This window comes from Vipera berus (genome assembly GCF_964194415.1).
Source record: "Vipera berus genome assembly, chromosome: 1".
Taxonomy (NCBI): Eukaryota; Metazoa; Chordata; class Lepidosauria; order Squamata; family Viperidae; genus Vipera; species Vipera berus.
In genome coordinates, this window is record NC_138202.1 from 320029167 (window position 1) to 320054648 (window position 25482).

The following is a 25482-nucleotide window of genomic DNA, read 5'->3' on the forward strand; positions in this document are numbered from 1 at the left end:
CTAGTGGGTGTGGGGTTTACTCACTGTTTATGTACAGTAGCTTGCTTGCCAGTGTTGGTGGGGGCATGATTTTCTTTTTGATGATTCCTTGATTAAAGTATTGTTTTCTGCTTGACTGTCTAGTGTTAATTCCTGCTTATCTGGCTGGTGGCTGCTGGAAAGGATGTGTTCTGGTCTTTATTTCCTTCTTAGCTTTTTGTTGTCTCTTTTAAATAGTATATAAACGTGGTTTATCTCAATTTGTCTACTGATGGCTGATTTGTCTGAATACCAATCATCCAAGCATTCCCTAGGTTTTTTTTTTACTTTAGCTTGGTCTAGGATGCTCAGAGTTTCATGGGTGAAACTATGGTTGAGTCTGTACATGTGTTGTGAGATTAAGGAATTTTCATCATGTCTTCTGGGTATTTTGATCTTAGTATATCTGATTAGGTTGGGTGTGTTGGGTAGTACTGTTACCATCGATCTTCGGATGTAGGTCTCTGATTTTCTGGAGGCACTGTAATGAAGAGTTGATAGAATATTTGTTCACCTGTGACATTTCCAAACTTTTCTGTGTGCTCTTTAGCTCTGTTGTATGTTGGGGTCTCTGATAACGACACAGTGGGATGAAGAAATATGTCGTGTGTGTGTATTTTTGAATATTCACAAAAGCAAGTGGGGGATAGGAACATTGCTTATCATTCGCCATTATTCTTCTTTTGTGATTTGACCTTTCAAGGTTAGTTATGGGTTCTCTTGATCAGATTGTCTAATTTCTGTACTGGGTTGGCATTTACTAGGATGTCCTTCAGTCATTATTTGGCTTTTTGAATGTATTGTGTTCTGTCCACAACAGCTGTGGTTTGGCCTTTGTCTGCTGAGAGCAAGGTGACGGTTTGTTTCTCCTTCAGGTTTTTGAGAGCTGCTTTGTATTGGTTCTTATTCTATGTTGTTTTGGTCTGGGGTATGATCATCCATTTTATATTTTGTTGGGTCTTGGGAAGCTCTGTGGTTTTAAATGTTGCTTCTAAGGCTGCAAAAACTTCTAACTGATTAACATTGTCTATATTGTATTTCTTTTCTACTTTTCAACTTGTCTTAGAGATTTAGTCTTGATGGTAGTTAGCATTTTTGTGTGTTCTGAGATTATGGTTTGGTCCAGTTGTTCCTTGAAACTATCTATAATGTGCTGGTATTTGTGTAGTCTGAGAACGGAGGTGAGAATGGAGAATCCTAGCCTAAGTTCAGAACCAGATATCGTTTACACAGATGTGCCTGTTTATATTTTATTTAATAATTAGTCTTATTTGTTAGAAGCCTGAGAAAAAAAACTGGATCACCTCTAATTAAACAAACTACATAAAGGCAAAGTATAATGTTAGAATGTGACTAATTAGAGTTATTTCAGTAAACCATGGTTAGAAAGCATGATCTAATACAATATGTGACCTAAATCATATCTTTACTAGGAATGGTTGATCATTACTCATGAGGAAAGGGCCTTGGGCTTTTCTCCTTCTCTTGCTTCTCCAGATTCATATTTAGGACAACAACACATGGATTTTACTGAGATCTTTTTCACATATATTTAGCAATTATGTAAAAACTCTTGGCAAGTTTATAATCTGATGTGAACATTCTTGTTTATAAATGTGTAATGCTACTATTATGCAGCAATATACATTCCTACACATCAAATGGCTCTCTTCTAAAGAACAAGAAGCTTTTCGGAGACAGTAAAGGTGGTCCCTCTCTCCCGGGACAACGGCAGTTTGTGGAAAAGGCAAACGTGTGACAATAATGAGATCATAAAAACGGTACACTGAAGTAAAGCATCTCTGAGCAGAACCCAATAGGCCTTCCTAAAGATAGGTGAATACAGTACAGAAGATCAGCAGCTTACCTGGATCTTCACAGCAATGAGCACAGAGCTAAGCTCCTTGTCTAGTTCCCGCAGCACCGTCAGCTTTTTCAGGCGAAGGCTGCACAGTCTGTAAGACAGAGAGAATGGGATACATTCAGGCACCACCATCCCAGGGACCCTGCTGCATGATACAAGATGCTACGGAGGTAGCCTGGGATATTGCGGACCACGGCGGGGCCTGAGTTGCTCCTCTAGCTCAGGAACTCCTGAATTCATGCAGCAGAGAGAAAGAGGATCAGAAAAAGAGGAAAGGAGGGAAATTAATAGAGCTCAAGCGGGATTAAGAAGATTATGCTATGACAGGAAGTTGCAAAGCACACAGAGGAGAAATCCCTGCCCAAAAGGAAACCAGTGCCAGCTCTCTTCAGAGACACTTCAATGATTAGGGAACTTTCCTTATAATTATTGCAGTATCTTGCCCTGAATGTAACCCAAAGGAATTTTTGCCTTGCTTATTTACTACTTAGATAGTAAATAACGCCCAAATAATACTTAAATAAAGTATAAGTTGTGCAACAGCAGATACAGTAAATACATGAGATTGAGTTAAATCTCTGAACACTCAAATCATCCTACTCAGTGGATCCTATTACTTCCCATTTGGTCCCCCCAGCCTTGTTTCTGAATCCCTTTACTAGTACTGAGTACAGCCTGGTGTTTAAACAGCCATTACTCATCATTCAACCAGGAATTCTAAGCAGAGAAATGGGGAGGAAGGAACATGAATCAGTCTGTCTGTTTTATGGGACATTAACAGGGGTTGGAAGAAGCTTTTTTACTATTAATATCAGTGTTCTAAAAGGCTGGAATCTTGCATTCCACATGCCATGAAGACGACCATTTCCCCTCCTTTGCAGTCAGCAGGAAAACACATCCAATTCTCTAAGCAGTCTAGTAAAAAATTCTGGTTACAACTTTTTGTAGTTTTTTTTAATTAACAAAACATTTCCTTGTGGCCCAGTTCTCTCCTGATCCACCCACACTGCATAAAGTCAGGAATGAGACATTACAATGTTTTTATGAGGTTCCAACCCTCACCCAGTCAAATACCAGAAGTAATTCCACAAATTCAGTTGGTTACAATAGTTATTTCCAAGAAATTCCTTCAGCATCATTGTTTTGGGAACAAAAATGGAGCACCTTTTTCATCTGTGAAACCGCTTGCTGGTTGAGCTCCGGATGGCCCCCGACCTTCGCTCCTTCCGGCGTGATCTAAAAACCTATTTATTTGAGCAAGCCGGCCTGGTCTGATGGGTTTTGGGGTTGGGTTTTAATATGGTTTTAATTACTGTATATATTGGGCAGAATTATTTAATTGTTTTTTAACTTTTCTACTTTGTATTTTAATATTTATTGCCCTGTACACCGCCCTGAGTCCTTCGGGAGAAGGGCAGTATAAAAATCTAATAAATATAAATATAAATATCTACAAATACCATTTTACTTTTAGACCAAAGTTTATGAAGTGATTTTTTCCCCAGAAAAAGGATCATACACAACTGATAATTCATCAAAAAGATTTATATGCAGACCTCAGAAAGGAATGTACAGTCTGCTATTTTACTCCCTTCACAAGCCCAGCAGAAACATTTCTAAACATATGCAGTATGCATCATTCATAAAGCTCCCGACATGCAAACCTTTGTACAAAATTTGGGTCAGCCTTGAATCAATTTTTTCCAGTTGCAGTGGCAGTACATATATTAACTATTTTCCTGTAGTGGCTTTGTGAATCTTCTACCATCTTTCTGCTATTAAAAAGAGGCTGCTGGAGTATGTGAGAGAGACATATACTTTAAGATCTGAAGACACTCTTATTTGAACAAGCCGGCCTGGCCTGATGGGGGATGGGTTGGGTTTTATGGTCATTTTTTAATATTTGTATTTACTGTTTTTGGTCGGGCATATGTTTAATTTTCTTTTAACTTTTGTATTTTGGTATTTTTTATATATTTGCCCTGTTCACCGCCCTGAGTCCTTCGGGAGAAGGGCGGTATATAAATTAAATTATTAAATTAAATTAAATTAATTGTACAGTATATCATAAAAAAACCTAGCTATCTACGCAGGTATAAAAGCTGGCCAAAAATGCATGCAAGTTTTTAGAATGCAAACTACTTCAAGCAGTCCTACACTTTGCTGAGGAGGATCTGGGGGTACTGCTATGGATTACATGGGATTCTTTATCCTTTGTGTCCCCCATCTCCCCAAACTGTCAGCATTGACTTAAGGCCTGCCACCAGGACATATTTGGACTGAGGTGTTCAATACTAGAACCGAGCAGCTTGGGCTTGATTCTACTCTGTAGATGTTCTCAGATGATTTTTTCATTACTAGTCAACTGCATCATGATGTTGTTCGTATAAGAAGGCTACAGTGTCCTTCTGCCCAGAATGTGAAAAATGGGAAGTAAAAGTTTTCTCCTGCTGGCTAATTATGCAGCAGAATGGCAACCATTTAGCAAAAACATCTGGTCTTCCATACTAAATTTTCAAGGAAAACAAAACTTCATTCCTAGAACCTCCTTGATGGAATAGTCACTTAATACGCTTTTGATTATTTAGAGCAGAACCTTTTCACCCATTGTACCACTTTTAGGATATGGCAACATCCAAGTACCACCAGTCACCTACAAAGGTGTCAAAAACTTGATGACAAAAAAAAGGAAAAGTGATGAAGTACAGGTAGTCCTCAACTTACAACAGTTCGCTTAGTGACTGTTTGAAGTTACAATGGCACTGAAAAAAGTGCCGCCCAAGACACCTGCCTGCTGCCCGGCGGCGCTCTTCCTCCTGTCTGAGGTTGTCACTGTTGTGAGCATTTCTGTTGAGGATTGGCAGTGGGGGTGGGGTTAGGGAGTGTTTGGTTTTTATTTCCCCCCCCCCCGCCCTCTGCTGGGTGGTTGCAGCAGGTTTTGGTCACTTCACATGACCCTGGGACACTGTGACCATCATAAATATGAATCAGTTGCTGATCCTGACGCTTCCGCTGAGCCCTGACAGCCCTGCAGCTCCAGCTATCTCTCGCTCAGGCTTGTGCGGTGCTGCCAGCGGTTCAGCTCATTCCCCTTTCCCGCTACTTTTCTAGGATGGTCACGTACCACCTGCCAGGTGCCAATGTACCACAGGTGGTACCCATACCACTGGTTGAAAAGCCCTGGTTTAGAGGATTTTGGCCATTGAAGCATTCCAAGAATTCAGCAGGCTCATTGCTAAAAATGGCTTTCTACAGCAACATATTCTATGCATTTACAATTTTCCAAACATTCACCTTCTAGATAAAAAAACCAAGCAGGTGGCAACATTTAGTTGAACCACGGCTAATTTCTGAAGCAAAGCAGTTTTAGCCCTGGTTAATGATTTGATGGGGATGTCTAGTACCTTCAGGGATGCAGACTAGAAAGTAAACACACACACACACACACACACACACACACACACACACACACTGCTCTAGATACCTTCTAAAACATGCATATAGTTATCAGGTCTTGAGCTCAACCTGAAGGGTAGCCTTACATTATAGAATATCTATGTACTGTCTTCAGTGCTACAGAAATTGCTGCAGGTGTTCTTATGATTCCTTGTATGATCTGCAAATAGGGATCTCCCCTCAAACATTAATTAGGATATATATCTGCTGAGACACAGTAGCAAATTATTTTACATACTTCATACCTTTGTCACAGAATATTAAATTTAACTGATCTCCAACTCACCACAATAAATTAGCCCTGATGCTAGCAACATCCCTAAAGAGAAAGTTTGATTGCCTATGAAGTCACAATATTTACAGTTATCTAAATGTACACAAACACATCTGCACATATCACTTCCCAAGACTCTCCCAGCTCCTTTTCCACTGCTTGATATCTATAGGGAAGAAAGAGAGAAGCCCACGAAAATATCTTTTTGTTGGATCAATATGTTATTTTTATTCAGCCCAGGACAATTTAACTCATTAGCTATTAGCATGCATTTCCCCTAACTAAAGGCATCACAGGAAGTAGAAAAGCTAATACCCCATTTCTATAATTAAAGCATCTCATTGATAATTCCTCAGAAACATCTTCTATAGCATTTCTATTACAATATTTTTATATTGGCTCATAAGAAAATTCTGTTCAAGGGAAAATTTACAAAAAACCCACATTTAAATAAAAATGCAATGAACCTAAAACAGAAATGTACATCATTTAAAACTGCAGCAGCAAAGATAACTACATAAAACTACTAAACCAAATAAAACTTGATTTGGAAAAATGGAAACATCTGCAACTGTCGATGTTAGGAAGAATTGCTACAGTGAAAATGAATATATTACCCAAAATACTGTTTTTATTCCAAACAATACGTATAAAACTAGAGAAATTTTTTTGAAGATTTAAATTCCCTAATTCCAAAATTTATTTGGCAAGGAAAGAAAACTAGAATTAAACTGCAAATATTACAAGAAGCTAAGGGAAACGAAGGTTTTGGTTTGCCAGAGTGGGTTTTATATTATCAAGCATCAGCGCTAACATGGGTAAAAGAATGGATAACCCTCAGAAATAAAAGAGTGTTGTATTTGGAGGGACATGACTTACAACTCGGTTGGCGTGCTTTCTTATGGTATGGGAAAAAATAAAATTCATAAATATTTTCCAAACCACTACATTAGAAATGCATTATTATTAACATGGGAAAAAATAAAATGTAAAATATATTTGAAAATTCCAGGATGGCTTTCAACAATAGAACCATTTGTACATCCAAATCTAGTCAGTCTTGAGAAAATATGGACATATAAAGATATTCTGAATTCTGAAGGGAAATTAAAATCTATACAAGAGATGGAAAATCAGGGTATTGATCTATCATGGTGGTCACATTTACAAATGCAAGTGAGATATAATAAAGATGTTAAAGTGTATGGATTTTATAAAGAGCAGATTCTGTTTGATCAGATATTACTAACTGATGAAAAACTAATTAAGAAAATGTATTTTTTTATTAAATTTGAAAATGGAAGATGAACAAGTAAAAGAAATAATGATAGCACAGGCAAAGAACTTTGGATACAATATAGATTTAGAGAAATTGCAAAGCCTGTGGGAAAGAAATTATAAATTGACAATGTCAACCTCTTACAAAGAAAATCTATACAAAATGTTTTATAGAGGCACTTGCCACCAGCAAGATTAGCAAAAATGTTTAAAAATATGTGAGATAAATGTTGGAAATGTAATTATAAACCAGGTACTTATTATTATGTGTGGTGGACATGTGTAAAAGCAAAGAGATATTGGACAAAAATACATACTTGTCTAGAAAAGATGTTGGGAAAACATGTAGATTTTAAATCTGAACTTTTTCTATTGGGTATATTACCAGAAAAGTTTGATAAACAAAGTGTATATATGATTTTGCATGTGATAACAGCAGCAAGGATAATATTCGCACAATATTGGAAAAACGAAGAAATACCATCAGAGGAAGAAATAATAAAAAAATACTAAACTATGAAGAAATTGACAGACTTACTCTGAGGTTGAAAGAAAAAGAAGAAACAGAATATTTTCAAACTTGGGACTTATTTTATCAATGGTTGGAGAAATGTACTAGGGATTAGGAATTTAATTTGTACTAGTAAATGATAAACTCAGACAACACGTTTCTCGAATAAGCACGGTTGAATTGTATTAAAAATCAATAAAAACTTAAATAAAATAAAATAAAAGTGCAGCAGCAAAAGCTATACATTAAAAACAAGAAGAGTTGGTTATACATATTAATGATATTAGTATCATCCACTAGATAAAGCACTAAGATACCTTATATAATTATATATTCTATAAATATGTAGCTATTTCAAAATTGTATTTCTTCAATGGGTTAATTTTTTTCAGATGCTCAGCATAAAATTATTGTAATAGATTTCATCTATTTGTTCTTATACCCATGAGCAACTTTTGCACATATTTTGTTTTGTTAAGTCTGACTGGAATGCAATAAAATATGGGCCAACTTCTCTTAATGTCTCCACTTAACATAATTTATTGAAGTCATTTAAATCAAAATTTTAAAAGCTGGCTCACTACATTCATATCATAATAAGCCAGTAGCATTTTGCTTTTTATTCATCCAATTGTCAGGGGAAGCAAATTTTAATTTCAGCAGTGAAGCTCAGAAAATGCAGTTCAACAGCTTACATACTGGGTTACTTTCTCTTTTTTGGGGGGTAACTATATCTTTATCAAAAACATTTTCACCCATTTTAATATACAATTAACACAGAGTTGCTAATCAAAACTGTTTTTAGAAGATTTCTTTGATAAATCCTAATATATATACCGTATATACTTCAGTATAAGCCGACTCGAGTATAAGCCGAGACCCCCAATTTCACCCCCCAAAACTGGGAAAAGTTGTTGACTCGAGTATAAGCCGATCCGCCGTTCTGCAAGCCTCCGCCGCCGGCGGAGGCTGGATCCGCGCTCTGCAAGCCTCTGCCGCCAGCAGAGGCTCGATCTGCCATTTTGCAAGCCTGAATACACAGGAATACCCTGTGTGGCCGCGGCTCTTGGGGAAGCCCTGGCTGTCCGCTTCCTCGCTCCACACTGCCATTCGGGGCCCGCGCGTTCCCCGGGCAAATCGCGGCGCCCAGCAGGCGAGGAAACACGCCCGCTCCAGTCGCCCCCCCTTCCCTCAGGAGACGCGAAGCAAGTGACCGCCCGGAGCTTACCGAGGACTTGCGCGCGGCCGAGGCTTCGGTGCTTCCAGGATCGCGCGCACCTCTCCCAAGCTGTCGCCGTCCGGAGACCTGCCGAAGTTTGGGGAGGTTTGGGGAGGTGCGCGCGCACCTCCCCAAACCTCCCCAAACGTCGGCAGGTCTCCGGACCTCCGCGCCCTGCCTGCCTGCTTCTTTCCGCTGCGGAAAGAAGCAGCCTGCCTGCTTCTTTCCGCTGCGGAAAGAAGCAGGCAGGCAGGGCGCGGAGGTCCGGAGACCTGCCGACGTTTGGGGAGGTTTGCGCGCGCACCTCCCCAAACCTCCCCAAACTTCGGCAGGTCTCCGGACGGCGGTGGCTTGGGAGAGGTGCGCGCGATCCCGGAAGCACCAAAGCCTCGGCCGCGCACAAGTCCTCGGTAAGTTTTTTTGTTGACTGGAGTATAAGCCGAAGTGGAATTTTTCAGCCCAAAAAGTGGGCTGAAAAATTCGGCTTATACTCAAGTATATACGGTATATGGAGCCTTGGTGGAGCAGTGGGCTAATGCCTCCTTAAGTAACACCAGCTGCCTGCAATTAGTGCAGGTTCGCGTCCCACCAGGCTCAAGGTTGACTCAGCCTTCCATCCTTCCGAGGTAGGTAAAATGAGGACCCAGATTGTTGGGGGCAATAAACTGACTTTGTAATAATGCCGCTTGGGGTGTGTGTGAAAGCCCTAATAAGCAGGCATATACATAGAATGAAGGCTACTACTAAGCTTGTAAGCCGCCCTGAGTCTTCGGAGAAGGGCGGGATATAAATGGAATTAAAATAAAAATAAAAAATAAAAATATTGAGATGCTAGGAGATGCATAAAATCCAAACGGACATAATTATTCTAGCTATACTTATTCACAGTTATCTGCTGCATAATATTGTATTGATAATAGAGCATTCCTATTCGTGCTTGAATGTTATAGCATGTTACAGAACACTTAAGCTGGGTTTGCATATTGCATTAAACAATGGATTGTATGATTTAAATCGGTCACAATTAGTTACATTCATACAACTTGCTATGCCAAGAGTAAATAAATAATAAGAGCCTTGGCGGAGTAGTGGGCTAATGCCTCCTTAAGTAACACCAGCTGCCTGCAATTAGTGCAGGTTCAAGTCCCACCAGGCTCAAGGTTGACTCAGCCTTCCATCCTTCCGAGGTAGGTAAAATGAGGACCCAGATTGTTGGGGGCAATAAGCTGACTTTGTAAAAATGCCGCTGGGGGGGGCGAAAGCCCTAATAAGCAGGCATATACCTAGAATGAAGGCTATTGCTAAGCACATTGATTTGTGCTTCTTAGATTGTAAGCCGCCCTGAGTCTTCGGAGAAGGGCGGGATATAAATGAGATTAAAAAAATAATAATGTTGGACTTAGCAAAATATGTGAGGACTGCAGGAACCCACTGCATTCATGTTAGTGGTATTGTCGGTATTATGGATCAAATGAATCTATAAAAATATATGCCACAATACTTTTTGCACCCTTTAAAGATATCAGACATTTAAATTGTTTTAACCTCTAAAGATCTACCCAGCAACATGTTATTATTATGAACCCTTACTGCCAGTATTCTTCATGCAACGTAGATCTATATCAGAGTAAAATAAAGAAAAAATGCACTGGAATGTATTTTAATGCAAATTTCTCTAACTGACATCAAATATAAGAACCTGACTTAGGCCACTGATCCATCTCACTTACCGTATATACTTGAGTATAAGCCGAATTTTTCAGCCCACTTTTTGGGCTGAAAAATTCCACTTCGGCTTATACTCCAGTCAACAAAAAAAACTTACCGAGGACTTGTGCGCGGCCGAGGCTTTGGTGCTTCCGGGATCGCCCGCACCTCTCCCAAGCCACCGCCGTCCGAGACCTGCCGAAGTTTGGGGAGGTTTGGGGAGGTGCGCGCGCACCTCCCCAAACTCCGCGCCTTGCCTGCCTGCTTCTTTCCGCAGCGGAAAGAAGCAGGCAGGCAGGGCGCGGAGGAACGGAGACTTGCCGACGTTTGGGGAGGTTTGGGCGCCTCCCCAAACCTCGGCAGGTCTCCGTTCCTCCGCGCAGACCTGCCGACGTTTGGGGAGGTTTGGGCGCCTCCCCAAACCTCCCCAAACCTCGGCAGGTCTCCGTTCCTCCTGCCGACCTTTGGGGAGGTTTGGGCGCCTCCCCAAACCTCCCCAAACCTCGGCAGGTCTCCGTTCCTCCTGCCGACCTTTGGGGAGGTTTGGGCGCCTCCCCAAACCTCGGCAGGTCTCCGTTCCTCCTGCCGACCTTTGGGGAGGTTTGGGCGCCTCCCCAAACCTCCCCAGGTCTCCGTTCCTCCTGCCGACCTTTGGGGAGGTTTGGGCGCCTCCCCAAACCTCGGCAGGTCTCCGTTCCTCCTGCCGACCTTTGGGGAGGTTTGGGCGCCTCCCCAAACCTCCCCAGGTCTCCGTTCCTCCTGCCGACCTTTGGGGAGGTTTGGGCGCCTCCCCAAACCTCGGCAGGTCTCCGTTCCTCCTGCCGACCTTTGGGGAGGTTTGGGCGCCTCCCCAAACCTCCCCAAACCTCGGCAGGTCTCCGTTCCTGTTTGGGGAGGTTTGGGCGCCTCCCCAAACCTCGGCAGGTCTCCGTTCCTCCGCGCAGACCTGCCGACCTTTGGGGAGGTTTGGGCGCCTCCCCAAACGTCCCCAAACCTCGGCAGGTCTCCGTTCCTGTTTGGGGAGGTTTGGGCGCCTCCCCAAACCTCCCCAAACCTCGGCAGGTCTCCGTTCCTCCGCGCAGACCTGCCGACCTTTGGGGAGGTTTGGGCGCCTCCCCAAACGTCCCCAAACCTCGGCAGGTCTCCGTTCCTGTTTGGGGAGGTTTGGGCGCCTCCCCAAACCTCGGCAGGTCTCCGTTCCTCCGCGCAGACCTGCCGACCTTTGGGGAGGTTTGGGCGCCTCCCCAAACGTCCCCAAACCTCGGCAGGTCTCCGTTCCTGTTTGGGGAGGTTTGGGCGCCTCCCCAAACCTCGGCAGGTCTCCGTTCCTCCGCGCAGACCTGCCGACCTTTGGGGAGGTTTGGGCGCCTCCCCAAACGTCCCCAAACCTCGGCAGGTCTCCGTTCCTGTTTGGGGAGGTTTGGGCGCCTCCCCAAACCTCCCCAAACCTCGGCAGGTCTCCGTTCCTCCGCGCAGACCTGCCGACCTTTGGGGAGGTTTGGGCGCCTCCCCAAACGTCCCCAAACCTCGGCAGGTCTCCGTTCCTGTTTGGGGAGGTTTGGGCGCCTCCCCAAACCTCCCCAAACCTCGGCAGGTCTCCGTTCCTCCGCGCAGACCTGCCGACCTTTGGGGAGGTTTGGGCGCCTCCCCAAACGTCCCCAAACCTCGGCAGGTCTCCGTTCCTGTTTGGGGAGGTTTGGGCGCCTCCCCAAACCTCCCCAAACCTCGGCAGGTCTCCGTTCCTCCGCGCAGACCTGCCGACCTTTGGGGAGGTTTGGGCGCCTCCCCAAACGTCCCCAAACCTCGGCAGGTCTCCGTTCCTGTTTGGGGAGGTTTGGGCGCCTCCCCAAACGTCCCCAAACCTCGGCAGGTCTCCGTTCCTCCGCGCAGACCTGCCGACGTTTGGGGAGGTTTGGGCGCCTCCCCAAACCTCCCCAAACCTCGGCAGGTCTCCGTTCCTCCGCGCAGACCTGCCGACGTTTGGGGAGGTTTGGGCGCCTCCCCAAACCTCCCCAAACCTCGGCAGGTCTCTGTTCCTGTTTGGGGAGGTTTGGGCGCCTCCCCAAACCTCCCCAAACCTCGGCAGGTCTCCGTTCCTCCGCGCAGACCTGCCGACCTTTGGGGAGGTTTGGGCGCCTCCCCAAACCTCCCCAAACCTCGGCAGGTCTCCGTTCTTCCTGCCGACCTTTGGGGAGGTTTGGGCGCCTCCCCAAACCTCCCCAAACGTCGGCAGGTCTGCGCGGAGGAACGGAGACCTGCCGAGGTTTGGGGAGGTTTGGGGAGGCGCCCAAACCTCCCCAAACAGGAACGGAGACCTGCCGAGGTTTGGGGAGGTTTGGGGAGGCGCCCAAACCTCCCCAAAGGTCGGCAGGTCTGCGCGGAGGAACGGAGACCTGCCGAGGTTTGGGGAGGTTTGGGGAGGCGCCCAAACCTCCCCAAACAGGAACGGAGACCTGCCGAGGTTTGGGGACGTTTGGGGAGGCGCCCAAACCTCCCCAAAGGTCGGCAGGTCTGCGCGGAGGAACGGAGACCTGCCGAGGTTTGGGGAGGTTTGGGGAGGCGCCCAAACCTCCCCAAACAGGAACGGAGACCTGCCGAGGTTTGGGGACGTTTGGGGAGGCGCCCAAACCTCCCCAAAGGTCGGCAGGTCTGCGCGGAGGAACGGAGACCTGCCGAGGTTTGGGGAGGTTTGGGGAGGCGCCCAAACCTCCCCAAACAGGAACGGAGACCTGCCGAGGTTTGGGGAGGTTTGGGGAGGCGCCCAAACCTCCCCAAACGTCGGCAGGTCTGCGCGGAGGAACGGAGACCTGCCGAGGTTTGGGGAGGTTTGGGGAGGCGCCCAAACCTCCCCAAACAGGAACGGAGACCTGCCGAGGTTTGGGGACGTTTGGGGAGGCGCCCAAACCTCCCCAAAGGTCGGCAGGTCTGCGCGGAGGAACGGAGACCTGCCGAGGTTTGGGGAGGCGCCCAAACCTCCCCAAAGGTCGGCAGGAGGAACGGAGACCTGCCGAGGTTTGGGGAGGTTTGGGGAGGCGCCCAAACCTCCCCAAAGGTCGGCAGGAGGAACGGAGACCTGCCGAGGTTTGGGGAGGCGCCCAAACCTCCCCAAAGGTCGGCAGGAGGAACGGAGACCTGCCGAGGTTTGGGGAGGCGCCCAAACCTCCCCAAAGGTCGGCAGGAGGAACGGAGACCTGCCGAGGTTTGGGGAGGTTTGGGGAGGCGCCCAAACCTCCCCAAAGGTCGGCAGGAGGAACGGAGACCTGCCGAGGTTTGGGGAGGCGCCCAAACCTCCCCAAAGGTCGGCAGGTCTGCGCGGAGGAACGGAGACCTGCAGAGGTTTGGGGAGGCGCCCAAACCTCCCCAAAGGTCGGCAGGAGGAACAGAGACCTGCCGAGGTTTGGGGAGGCGCCCAAACCTCCCCAAAGGTCGGCAGGAGGAACGGAGACCTGCCGAGGTTTCGGGAGGTTTGGGGAGGCGCCCAAACCTCCCCAAAGGTCGGCAGGAGGAACGGAGACCTGCCGAGGTTTGGGGAGGTTTGGGGAGGCGCCCAAACCTCCCCAAAGGTCGGCAGGAGGAACGGAGACCTGCCGAGGTTTGGGGAGGTTTGGGGAGGCGCCCAAACCTCCCCAAAGGTCGGCAGGAGGAACGGAGACCTGCCGAGGTTTGGGGAGGTTTGGGGAGGCGCCCAAACCTCCCCAAAGGTCGGCAGGAGGAACGGAGACCTGCCGACGAGCCGCGGCCACACAGGGTATTCCTGTGTATTCAGGCTTGCAGAACGGCGGATCGGCTTATACTCGAGTCAATAACTTTTTCCAGTTTTTGGGGGTGAAATTGGGGGTCTCGGCTTATACTCGAGTCGGCTTATACTCAAGTATATACGGTAACATTTTAGAGAAAGATCATAAAATGCATACCTTCAAGAAGAAAACATTTTGCACAAAAATTGTATTACAAAACATGCCAAAGGCTGATCAATGAAATGCACTCAGAAGAGTTAGGAGACCAATATGGGGTAGTAGTGAAAATATTGATCTAGGTTAGGGGAGTTCCAGGTTCAAATCCACCCTCAGAAACAGAAACTCGTTGGGTAACTTTGGGTTGATTTATTTTCTCTCAGCTCTACATACTAGGTAGGATTGTTGTTGTGAAGACAAAATGAAGGGAGACATCTTGAACTCTTGAAAAAAATTAGCAGGACATTTAAAGTGATAACCTTCCTTCAGTGCTGTTGCGTAGCAATTAATGTTTAAAGCGAGCTACTTTTGATTCTGGAGGCAGTACAGGTATTACAACTATTATTTATTTATAGTTTCCACTACCACCCAACATACCCAGTGGCCATCAGGTGACAATCTAATCCAGGCCATCAGGTGACAATCTAATCCAGGGTTTCTCAACCTTTGCAATCTTAAAATGTGTGGACTTCAGCACCCAGAATTCTGCCACCAGCATGCTAGCTAGGGAATTCTGAGAGCTGAATTTACACATCTTAAAGTTGCTAAATTGAGAAACATTGATCTAACTACTACCATGGCTCCATCACCCCAAGGCTTTGTTTAGCTCCAATAAGTATCAACCCCATTTTGATAGCTTACATGTCCTCTAGGTGGCACCAGGTTCCTGCCTTTAGCCATTTCCTATCTTACTAAATGGCAGAAAAGAATTGTCAGTCAATAGAATCAGCACTTCTCAAAATCTGTGCATGAGGTGTTCTGTGTCTTTCACTGCCCTATCCCTCTCAAAAACACTTTTACTGATAAGAGACAGGTTATATAACGAGTAAACCAATATAAAATCTGGAAAAAAGGCAACAAATTCTATAAAGTCCAGCAGATCCTGGAAGAGTGAAAAAATACATTCCTAAGTGACTGCTAAATAGAGCTAAACAGAATCTGGCATCCAAGGTTCTGCCCTCTCTCCCCACCCTTCTTTACTGCTATACTATAGCCCTAATTGTGACTGTGCAGAACACCCGCTTCCTGCAATCCAAGCTAAGTACTTCCAGAATACTAGAAGTACCTAAATTCTAAGGAACCAGCAGATTTCCTGGCAGTACTCCCAGGACTAGCCATCCTGAAAGCAAGCAAGCAAGAAAACGAAACCACAAGACAAAAATCTCCTAAGTAATCAGTCCATCCGGCTTTCTCACCAGCAGCCTGAATTCCCCTTAGTGGAAATAACCGAAAGGTTTAAAATAGGCTCACAAAAGAAACCAGCTAAGCTTCTAAGCATCCCTAAAGTTCGACTGAGGCAGTGATGGCTCCAGTTACATTTCCTTAGAGCCATGTCAGCTTGTCTGGGCATTTCCAAGAACTGAATGGCTCTGCCTGACTCCAAGATTGCAGCCCTGCTCTTCAGACCCTCTTCATCATTGGCTTCCACATTCCTCCCTCTTCCAAGTTATTCTGCATTTGACTTTCCAAAGACCAGAAGACACAGACACACAGACACACACAGAGACACACACAGACACAGACACAGACACACACACACACACACACACACACACACACACAGACAGACAGAGAGAGAGAGAGAGAGAGAGAGAGAGAGAGAGAGAGAGAGAGAGAGAGAGAGAGAGAAGGGAAGGAGGGAAGGAAAGAGAGAGGGAGGGAGGGAGGGAGGGAGAGAGAGAAAGAGAGAGAGAGAGAGAGAGAGAGGGAGGGTGAGAGAGAGAGAGAGAACAGCAATCACCCTGAATGGCTGGAGTGCCAAAATTACAAAAACGAACTCAGAAACTGAGTATATAATATCTCACATTTACCCTATCCCTGAAAAAGAGTTTCAGATTCTTTATGGGGTGTAGCTTAAAGCCACAAACTTTAATGACATGAGCACCCTACAATATCAAAATAAACATATACTTTAGTTATCTCACCAACATGTCTTTGGAAAGTCCATGAAGCAGAATATTAAATAATTGAATACTCCCCCTCATCTTCTCTCTGCATTTCCCTGGCATTATTCCCAATATGTCCCTGAGGCCTATTTAGAGATTGCATATTATTTTTCCTTTCAATCACAACAACTACAACATAAACTTAAGTCAGCACTCAAAATTAATACATGAATTATAATACACTGTTGTACTGAAACCTGTGCTTTTCTCAACTTGCAAAATGTACCAAATATATTTGTATTACCAGAAAGTGTGCACAATTTTTCCTTTATATGAAAGGCGATGCTGGATAAAATTAAATGCAATAGATGTGTTCGCTCTAGCTCTTACACCAATCAGAAGCATTCAGTGCTCAGTGAAAATTGGTAGTGGAGAAATTCAGGTTAAAAATTAGCAATGGGCATATGGTAGGTATACCTTTGAAAATTAGTTATTAGTCAGGACTATTGCCCTAAAAACCATTATATGGATTTATAATGCTACTCAATATTGTGAGAAATGAATACTGAGTAAAAGATAACTTTGATCTAAACCTCTTGGGCTGTTCAGATGTTCTTAAATGGAGAAAGGGCTATATACAGTTCAAATATCAAATGAGATGTGATAAACTGTAAATACACATCTCTGATTTAGAGTGTCCCTTAGACACATTACAGATAAAACAGGCTAGGGGAAAATAATGCAAGGCTTAGAGCAGAAAACTAATGAATGCAACTTGTTCAAGTAACTTCTAACCTTTATTTTCAACACTGGAGTTTTCTGCTGAGGTATGTCAAATCTGTCACCAAATCTCTGTGCAATGCAGAGGATCTGGAAGTCATGTTCAATTGCACACTATTAGATTCATAAGCATAGAGATTCCTTTGGGTCTCGTTTCTCATTGCAATCCCTCCCTCTCTCTGAGAAAATGTGCCCCTGCATGGAACAAAATCCAGTGTTCTGCTCTGGCTGGAACATGGGCGGTGCGACAACAGCAATAAATAAGCTCTTTGGAACTGTTTGCTATTACTGGTTTTCAGGAATTCTGATAAGCTGCAAAGAAACTTAAAGAGTTCCCCAGAAAGCAATCTGAAAACTAACATGCTAAGTAATTAGAGAGTTAAGACTGGCAATTATATTTTTTATTTAATTTGAACATAATGTCATCTGGTTACAGAAAGGCTTCAAGATAGAGAACATCTGCCCAGACAAGAATGATTAAAATTGGACTTCTCTAACTTGAAATAAAAAGGGACGCGGTGGCTCAGTGGGTTAGGACGCTGAGCTTGTCGATCAGAAGGTCGGCAGTTTGGCGGGTCGAATGCTGAGTGCCGCGTAGCAGAGTGAGCGCCTGTTACTCGTCCCAGCTTCTGCCAACCTAGCAGTTCGAAAGCACGTAAAAAATGCAAGTAGAAAAATAGGGACCACTACGGTGGGAAGGTAACAGCGTTCCGTGCGCCTTTGGCGTCTAGTCATGCCGGCCACATGACCACGGAGACGTCCTCGGACAAGCGCTGGCTCTTCGGCTTTGAAACGGAGATGAGCACCGGCCCCTAGAGTCGGAAACGACTAGCACACATGTGCGGGGGAACCTTTACCTTTAACTTGAAATAAAAATACAAGCCAACACTGGTGTGGAAAATCAGGAGATGGAAGCATGGCAGCTCCTAACCTTCATTGTTGTTTTTTTAATATGATGATGATCTATTCAACACAGGAGAATTTTTAAACTAAAAATACGCTAAAGATTCTTGTAGCCAAGAAAGAAATAAGAGTTGTATAAGCATATTAGTGTTTTGATAGGAACTGATACAAACAAAAGTGCACTTCAGTGCCTGGATATTACTCGTTCCCTTATTGCCAGAACTCCTCACAGCATTAAGAATACCAAGTTAATAAAATTAGTTAGTTAAAATTAGTTCTCTAAAAGTATATTTAATATGAATCAATATGGAATAGAGCGACAGTAACCAGTAGCCAACCGAATGTATTTATATTATACTCTCTCTGACTCCTGGGTAGATTAACTAGTTATTTGCAGCCAAAGTCCAAGAACATCTGGAGAGCCGTAGATTCTCTCTCTTGCTTTCTCCTCCCAACATTCTCAAGCTTTTCTTTTTTCTTTTTTCTCTTCTACATTCTTGAAAGTGTTTCAAGAGTATTTTATACACCAATGCAAAAATGCAACTTCTCGTTTGTATTCCTTCTTTCCTCTTATACATCTGTCAGAAAGAATTCTTTTTCCTACTCTCCTGTTGCAGAAAGGCCGCCCCCCCGAAGAAAAAGGTTTAGCCTATCTCTCCCCTCTATGACAGTTCCCTAAAAATCAAGTTTCTAGCCACAATCCTATATTAAAAATGAAGCAACAAAAAACTTTTAGAATTAATTTAGTGCTCCAAACTGGATTGAAGGACTAATAAAAAAACAGAATTCATGTGAAATAATTCCTAATGCAAGGCTTTTTTTTAGAAACATGGAATAAGAACTTGACAGTTAAATTGTTAACACAATTATGAATCCTGATACTTGGCGATTCTTGCTAAAAAGGTAACATAATTTTTTTTCTGTTCTTCTAAAATGAGATTATGTGATACTCTGCTAGATCAGAGCAAGACTATATTAGTGTCCTACACAGGCCTCCAGGAAAGCCATAAGTAGAACATAAAAGCACAATAGCTCTCTATTCATGTTCCTTAGCAACAATACATGACAAGAGGCCATTAATAGTGTTAAGTATTATTTTTTGTAAATTTTTCTCAACACTTTTAAAGTAGCTGAGTGGATGGCCTTTACTACATATTGTAATAAGAAAATGAAATCACATACCGGTAGTTAACATATATTCTATGTACAGTTCTTTTTAACTGTCCTTTTGCATCATTATTAAGCTTCATCAGAGAACCCCTGTTCTACCAAGTGCAGCTTTTAAAAAAAGAATGGAAAATATTAGAACCTGGATTTTCCATAATCTACTCAATCTATCTCTTCAGACAAGTTTAAAAGAGTACAATTTATCGGTGAAATCTATCACAGTACAAACTGAATAAAAACAATAATGATCAACATTATATTGCATGAAAAAAATCACACAGTTAAAGCAGATTTTCTTTGGTAGCACGCATATATCAAATTGTTTTATATTGTTTTGTACAATATTCAGAAAATAAATGGTTATTAGGCATGCTTACCTGTTTTTAAACAAGGCAATGAATCTATAAATTCCAATTCATGTTAATTTTATTGCCAGCTTTTTAAATTACATATTAATCAGTACTGGAATGTACCAGAAATATCAAAACACTTAAGTTAGTAGCGCAGAACACAATATTTACACCATTTAGAGAGTTAACTGTGCATTTGAGGTTTAACAGGATTCAAATGATTTATTTATTTTATTTATTTAGTTGCATTTGTATACCGCCCTTTCCCTGAGGACTCAGGGCGGTTTACAGGGAATTAAAAATCAAAACATACAAAAGTTAAAACCAATTTAAAAAGCATTAAATTCACCCTGTACACTAAAAACCCCAGTTAAAATTTTCTCCTCAGCCTGGGCCCGAGAGCTCAAAGAGCCAGGTCTTCAGGCCCCGGCGGAATGATCGGAGGTCGGGAGCAGTCCTCAGCTCCACCGGCAGCTGGTTCCAGAGGGCAGGCGCTCCCACTGAGAAGGCCCTATCCCTGGGTGTCACCTGCCGGCAGTCTCTCACCGGCGGAACCCTGAGCAGACCCTCCCTGTGGGAGCGCACTGGGCGAAGGGCGTTTGATGCCGGCAGCAGGTGTTCCCTCAAATAACCCGGACCCAGGCCATGTAGGGCTTTATAGGTAATAACCAGCACCTTGAATTTCACCCGGAGGGCAACCGGAAGCCAATGCAGCTCGCGGAGTAGAGGTGTTACATGGGAGTATCGGGAAACCCCCATTACAACTCGCGCGGCCGCATTCTGCACCAGTTGAAGCCTCCGAGTGGTCTTCAAGGGCAGCCCCATGTAGAGAGCGTTACAGTAGTCCAAACGGGAGGTCACAAGCGCATGAGTGACTGTGCGTAGGGCGTCTCGGTCCAGATAGGGACGCAACTGGCGCACCAGGCGAACCTGTGCAAAAGCCCCCCTGGTCACGGCTCCTATGTGATCTTCAAAATTGAGCCGTGAATCCAGGAGGACGCCCAAGTTGCGAGCCCTATCAACGGGGGGTAACACCTCACCCCCCATCATTAGAGGTGGAATAACTTGGTTAACCCGAGACGCCGATATGCACAGCCACTCAGTCTTGGCGGGATTGAGACGAAGCCTGTTTCTCCCCATCCAGACCTGAACCGCCTCCAGGCACCGGGACATCACGGAGAGGGCATCACTGGGTTGGTTCGGGGTGGAAAGAAAAAGTTGGGTATCATCAGCGTACTGGTGATACCCCACCCCAAAACCACGAATGATCTCGCCCAGCGGCTTCATATAGATGTTGAACAGGAGAGGCGAGAGAACCGACCCCTGAGGGACTCCACAAATGAGAGACCTCGGGGCGGATCTCTGCCCTCCCGTCAACACCGATTGCGAGCGGCCCTGGAGGTAGGAGGAGAACCACCGTAGAACGGTGCCTCCCACTCCCAACCCCCTGAGACGCCGCAGCAGGATACCATGGTCGATGGTATCGAAAGCCGCTGAGAGATCTAATAGGACCAGGACAGAGGAGCAACCCCTGTCCCTAGCCCTCCAGAGATCATTCACCAGCGCGACCAATGCCGTCTCCGTGCTGTGTCCGGGCCTGAAGCCCGATTGGTACGGGTCCAGATAATCAGTTTCCTCCAGGAACAGAGGGAGCTGATGCGCCACCACACTCTCAACAACCTTCGCCAGAAAGCGAAGGTTGGAGACTGGACGATAGTTGTTTAAAACAGCCGGGTCCAAAGCAGGCTTCTTGAGGAGGGGTCTCACCACCGCCTCCTTCAAGGCGGCAGGGAAGACACCCTCCTTCAAAGAAGCAGTTATTACTGCATGGAACCAGCCTCGTGTTCCCTCCCGAGCCGCATAAGCTAGCCAGGAGGGGCACGGATCCAACAAACAGGTGGTGGAGCTCAGTCTCCCCATGATCCTGTCCACATCATCAGGGGAAACAGGGTCGAACTCAGTCCAGATAACATGCTCAAGACCGCCTGATTCCTCCACATCAGACTCTGCCCAGTCAGAGTCCAAGCCGGTCCGGATCCGAGCGATTTTGTCCGTCAGATGATGACTGAACTCCTCGGCTCGTCCCTGCAAGGGATCCTCCCTCACCTCCTGGTTAAGGAGGGAGCGAGTCACCCTAAACAGGGCGGCCGGGCGATTATCTGCGGACGCGACAAGGGCGGCAAAGTAGTTAGACTTCGCCGTCCTTATCGCCGCAAGATAAGACCTTATAAAGGTTCTCAACTGCAATCGGTCGGATTCAGATCGGCTGGATCTCCAACCGCTCTCTAGACCTCGTCTCCGACGCTTCATCTCCCGGAGCTCCACCGAGAACCATGGAGCCCAGCGGGATCTGCGCCGAGTCAGAGGTCGCATGGGTACAACACAGTCGAGTGCCCTGGTGGCAGCCGTTTCCCAGGCCTCCACCAGAGCATCGACTGGGCTGTGGGTAAGGGTGATAGGTATCGGCCCAAGCGCCCTCTGGAACCGGTCCGGGTCCATTAGGCGCCTGGGGCGGAACCACCTGGTCGGTTCCGCCGCCCAGCGGCGGGGGATGGCATGACGGAAAACCAGCCTCAGGAGGTGATGATCTGACCATGACAGAGGGGTGATGGACGGAGAACCCCCTCCCAGATCATCCAACCACTGTCCAGACAGGAACACCAGGTCGAGAGTATGATCCCCCTCGTGAGTAGGGCCCTCAATAACCTGGGTCAGGCCCATGGCTGTCATGGAAGCCATGAACTCCCGAGCTAACTCCGACGACCCCCCCAGTGATGGCAGGTTGAAGTCACCCAGGACTATAAGCCTGGGGAACTCCACCGCCAACCCTGAGAGGGTGTCGAGCAGCTCAGGCAGGGCTGTTGCCACACAGCTGGGCGCCAGGTATGTGAGCAACAAGCCCAACTGAACCCGAGGACCACATCTCAAGAGGAGGGATTCACTCCCGGCCATCTGGACAATGGTGGCCTCCCGGGGACACAAAGTCTCCCGAATAACCATTGCCACCCCACCACCCCTGCCCTGAGCCCGTGGCTGGTGCAGCACCCGGAAACCTGGCGGGCATAACTCGGTGAGAGGCACCCCTCCCTCCGAACCCAACCAAGTTTCCGTGATGCACGCTAGATCCGCACATTCCTCCTCGATCAGATCACGGATGAGGGGAGCTTTGTTAACTACGGATCTAGCGTTAAAATAGACCAACCTGAGCTCAGGGGCCTGATCACCCTCATCCCCGGGTAGGAGGGTGCTAACCGGAGGGTCGGAGCGCGCCACCGCTCGGAGATAGCGGGGGCGCGATCCCAGATGTTGATATGGCCCTCCGCGCAAATGATGATAACATTTATATATAAAAGATAACAAGCTTTTAAAACATTAACTTTCAGCAGTGGAACTCTTCATATTTTTTAAAAAATAATTTATTTGTTAAAACATTTAACGAGCAGAATAAGTAGCTATCTAAAAGAAAAAGGAGACATAAAGAAAATAATATCAATCAATAAATAATGGATTTACAATTATTATCATTATATTAAAATTCCTTACTTCATTCATTAATTAATGAATATAGTTATCAAGTCAGACCCTTGTCGTAAACTGCTGCACAATTTGGATACTGGATGCATTGATCCAGAAGCAACATATATTTTTTTACTGAATAAGTTAAGCAGTGTAGATGTAATATTAATCATCTGTGATTGTGAGGTTTATCTTCCTAGAAACACAAGATCCTAATGCTGGGTCAACACTAAAACACATTTCCCCATCCTAGAGGTCTTTCTTGATACTGAGACATACAAATCCATCAGGCCACATCTTCAAATAGTTAAGAGAAAATGGGGCTGAATCCAAAACAACTGGTTGCTTCCATGTTGAATAAAGCCATCCATGACAAATAAGCTTCCAATAAGCTGCCAGTTTACTGCCAGACATCCATTAATTTGTCTGTTAAAAAAACATTCAGATCATTAATAATTTCAATGACTATAGTGGAGGGTTCCATCAATTAAATATGCATTTTGTGCCCTGCCAATCAATTTATTTGGGTGACCTCTTGTTCTAATACTAAAAGAGGAAGCACACATGATTCTTCTCTATCCTAAGAGTACATAATTTTATAAATCTGTAGCATTTGCCTCTTTCATGGTTCTGGGAAGAAAGTAAACAAAATTGTGGTTTGTGTTGTTTGGTAACAAATTTGTACAGATAGTGCTTTAAAAAACAGTATCCAAGCAGCACAGGAAATATTGTTCAGCTACTAAAAAATTCTTTCATGAAAGATTGATTTGGTGTAACAAAACATAAATGGAATGTGATAAGCAGGAACAATAGCTAAATTAAGAAGCAGACTGCACTTTTTTTAAAAAAAAAAAACCCTTCAGAATACACCACAGTGAAAAAGATATATCTGATACTAAAGAGTAAAATGGTACTGACTTCATAACTAGTGACCTCGTCTGCATCATGCAAATAGAAAAGAACTGACACATATCTTTGGCTTCTCAACTTGAAGATGGAAAAAAGATGGGGGGGGGGAGAAATACCACTTTCAGGTTTTATACCAGAATTCAACCATCAATCTCAATTCTCTAGATACTAAACACTTAATTCACTTTTGGTTAGACTTAACTCTTAGGCATGATTCGGTTAGACCAGGGGTAGGCAACCTCGGCTCTTTTATGACTCATGGACTTCAACTCCCAGAATTCCTGAGCCAGCTTGGCTGGCTCGGGAATTCTGGGAGTTGAAGTCCATGAGTCATAAAAGAGCCAAGTTTGCCTACCCCTGGGTTAGACTATACTGCAAACAAGAATAAAGCTTTAAACATTAATTTGACTGTCCACTGTGGTATAACTGTCACAACCTGGCTTCACAGCTGAAACTCCAGGCTTTTTTCTTTCCATGCTGATTTAATGGACATTCTTAAAGTGCTAATAGCGATTTACAAAACCGTTTACAGCATGAGCTTGGGTTATTTTAAGGACCACTTTTTCCTGGTTACATCTATCCTTCCCATCAGGACCAGCAGGAGGGGCATATTCCAGGTCCCATCCACCAAGGAGCGCCATCTGAGAGCAGGAGAGCCTTTTCTGCCCTTTGGAACAACATCCCCACTGAGGTAAGGTTGGCCACAAATCTACTGACCTTCTGGAAGGCCCGGAAGACCTGGCTTTGCCATCTGGCCTGGGATCTGGGGTGGTGTGGAAATTGCAAAATGGTCACACTGTTTATAAGATGGATTGCACTCTCCTGACGATGTTTTTATAGTTTGTATGTTTTTTAAAAAAATATTTTAATGTGTTTTAATGGTTTTTGTGTTATTAGTTTAGTTATTTATTTGTAGCTCTATTTGTATTTTGTGTTTTTAACTTTTATGTGAGTCCTCCAGAGTCATGTATGTCAGATTGGTGGCTATACAAATTGAATTAATCAATGAATTAATGAATGAATTGCTATGTTATTGAACGAATACCTGGCCAGTCTCTTGACGCCCTTGGGTGGCAGCTTTTATATAAGGTAAAGGTAAAGGTTCCCCCGCACATGCGTGCTAGTCGTTTCCGACTCTAGGGGCCGGTGCTCATCTCCGTTTCAAAGCCGAAGAGCCAGCGCTTGTCCGAGGACGTCTCCGTGGTCATGTGGCCGGCATGACTAGACGCCAAAGGCGCACGGAACGCTGTTACCTTCCCACCGCAGTGGTCCCTATTTTTCTACTTGCATTTTTACGTGCTTTCGAACTGCTAGGTTGGCAGAAGCTGGGACGAGTAACAGGCGCTCACTCTGCTACACGGCACTCGGGATTCGACCCGCCAAACTGCCGACCTTCTGATCGACAAGCTCAGCGTCCTAACCCACTGAGCCACCGCGTCCCTATTGCTTTTATATAAAGGCCCCTCTAACTTTTGGATTATTAATTCCTGCCTTGCCAATCATAGCCATTCAGACTATGATCCAACCATGGATATCCTTCACATTATTCCTTTTGGGAGTGAAGAGGGTTATGCAAAGTGCACAATATGAGTGACAAGATGGAGCAAAAGTAATTAATGTTAGGAAATGAGGGAAAAGGAAATCAACTAAACCCAGAATACACCAACACAATTCACTGTACCTTTTTGCCC

General features: G+C 45.0%; 1 protein-coding gene across 2 annotated transcripts in view; it reads right to left on the reverse strand.

The window, feature by feature from the left end:
• The window catches only part of LOC308664917 (phosphofurin acidic cluster sorting protein 2-like), a 157766-nt gene that overhangs the window by 46285 nt on the left and 85999 nt on the right, over window positions 1-25482 (reverse strand). For both annotated transcript variants that reach the window (XM_081322467.1, XM_081322466.1), the window contains exon 2: window positions 1886-1973. In XM_081322467.1, coding sequence (XP_081178593.1) covers window positions 1886-1973 — 88 coding nt within the window. The remainder of the gene's footprint in view (window positions 1-1885; window positions 1974-25482) is intronic.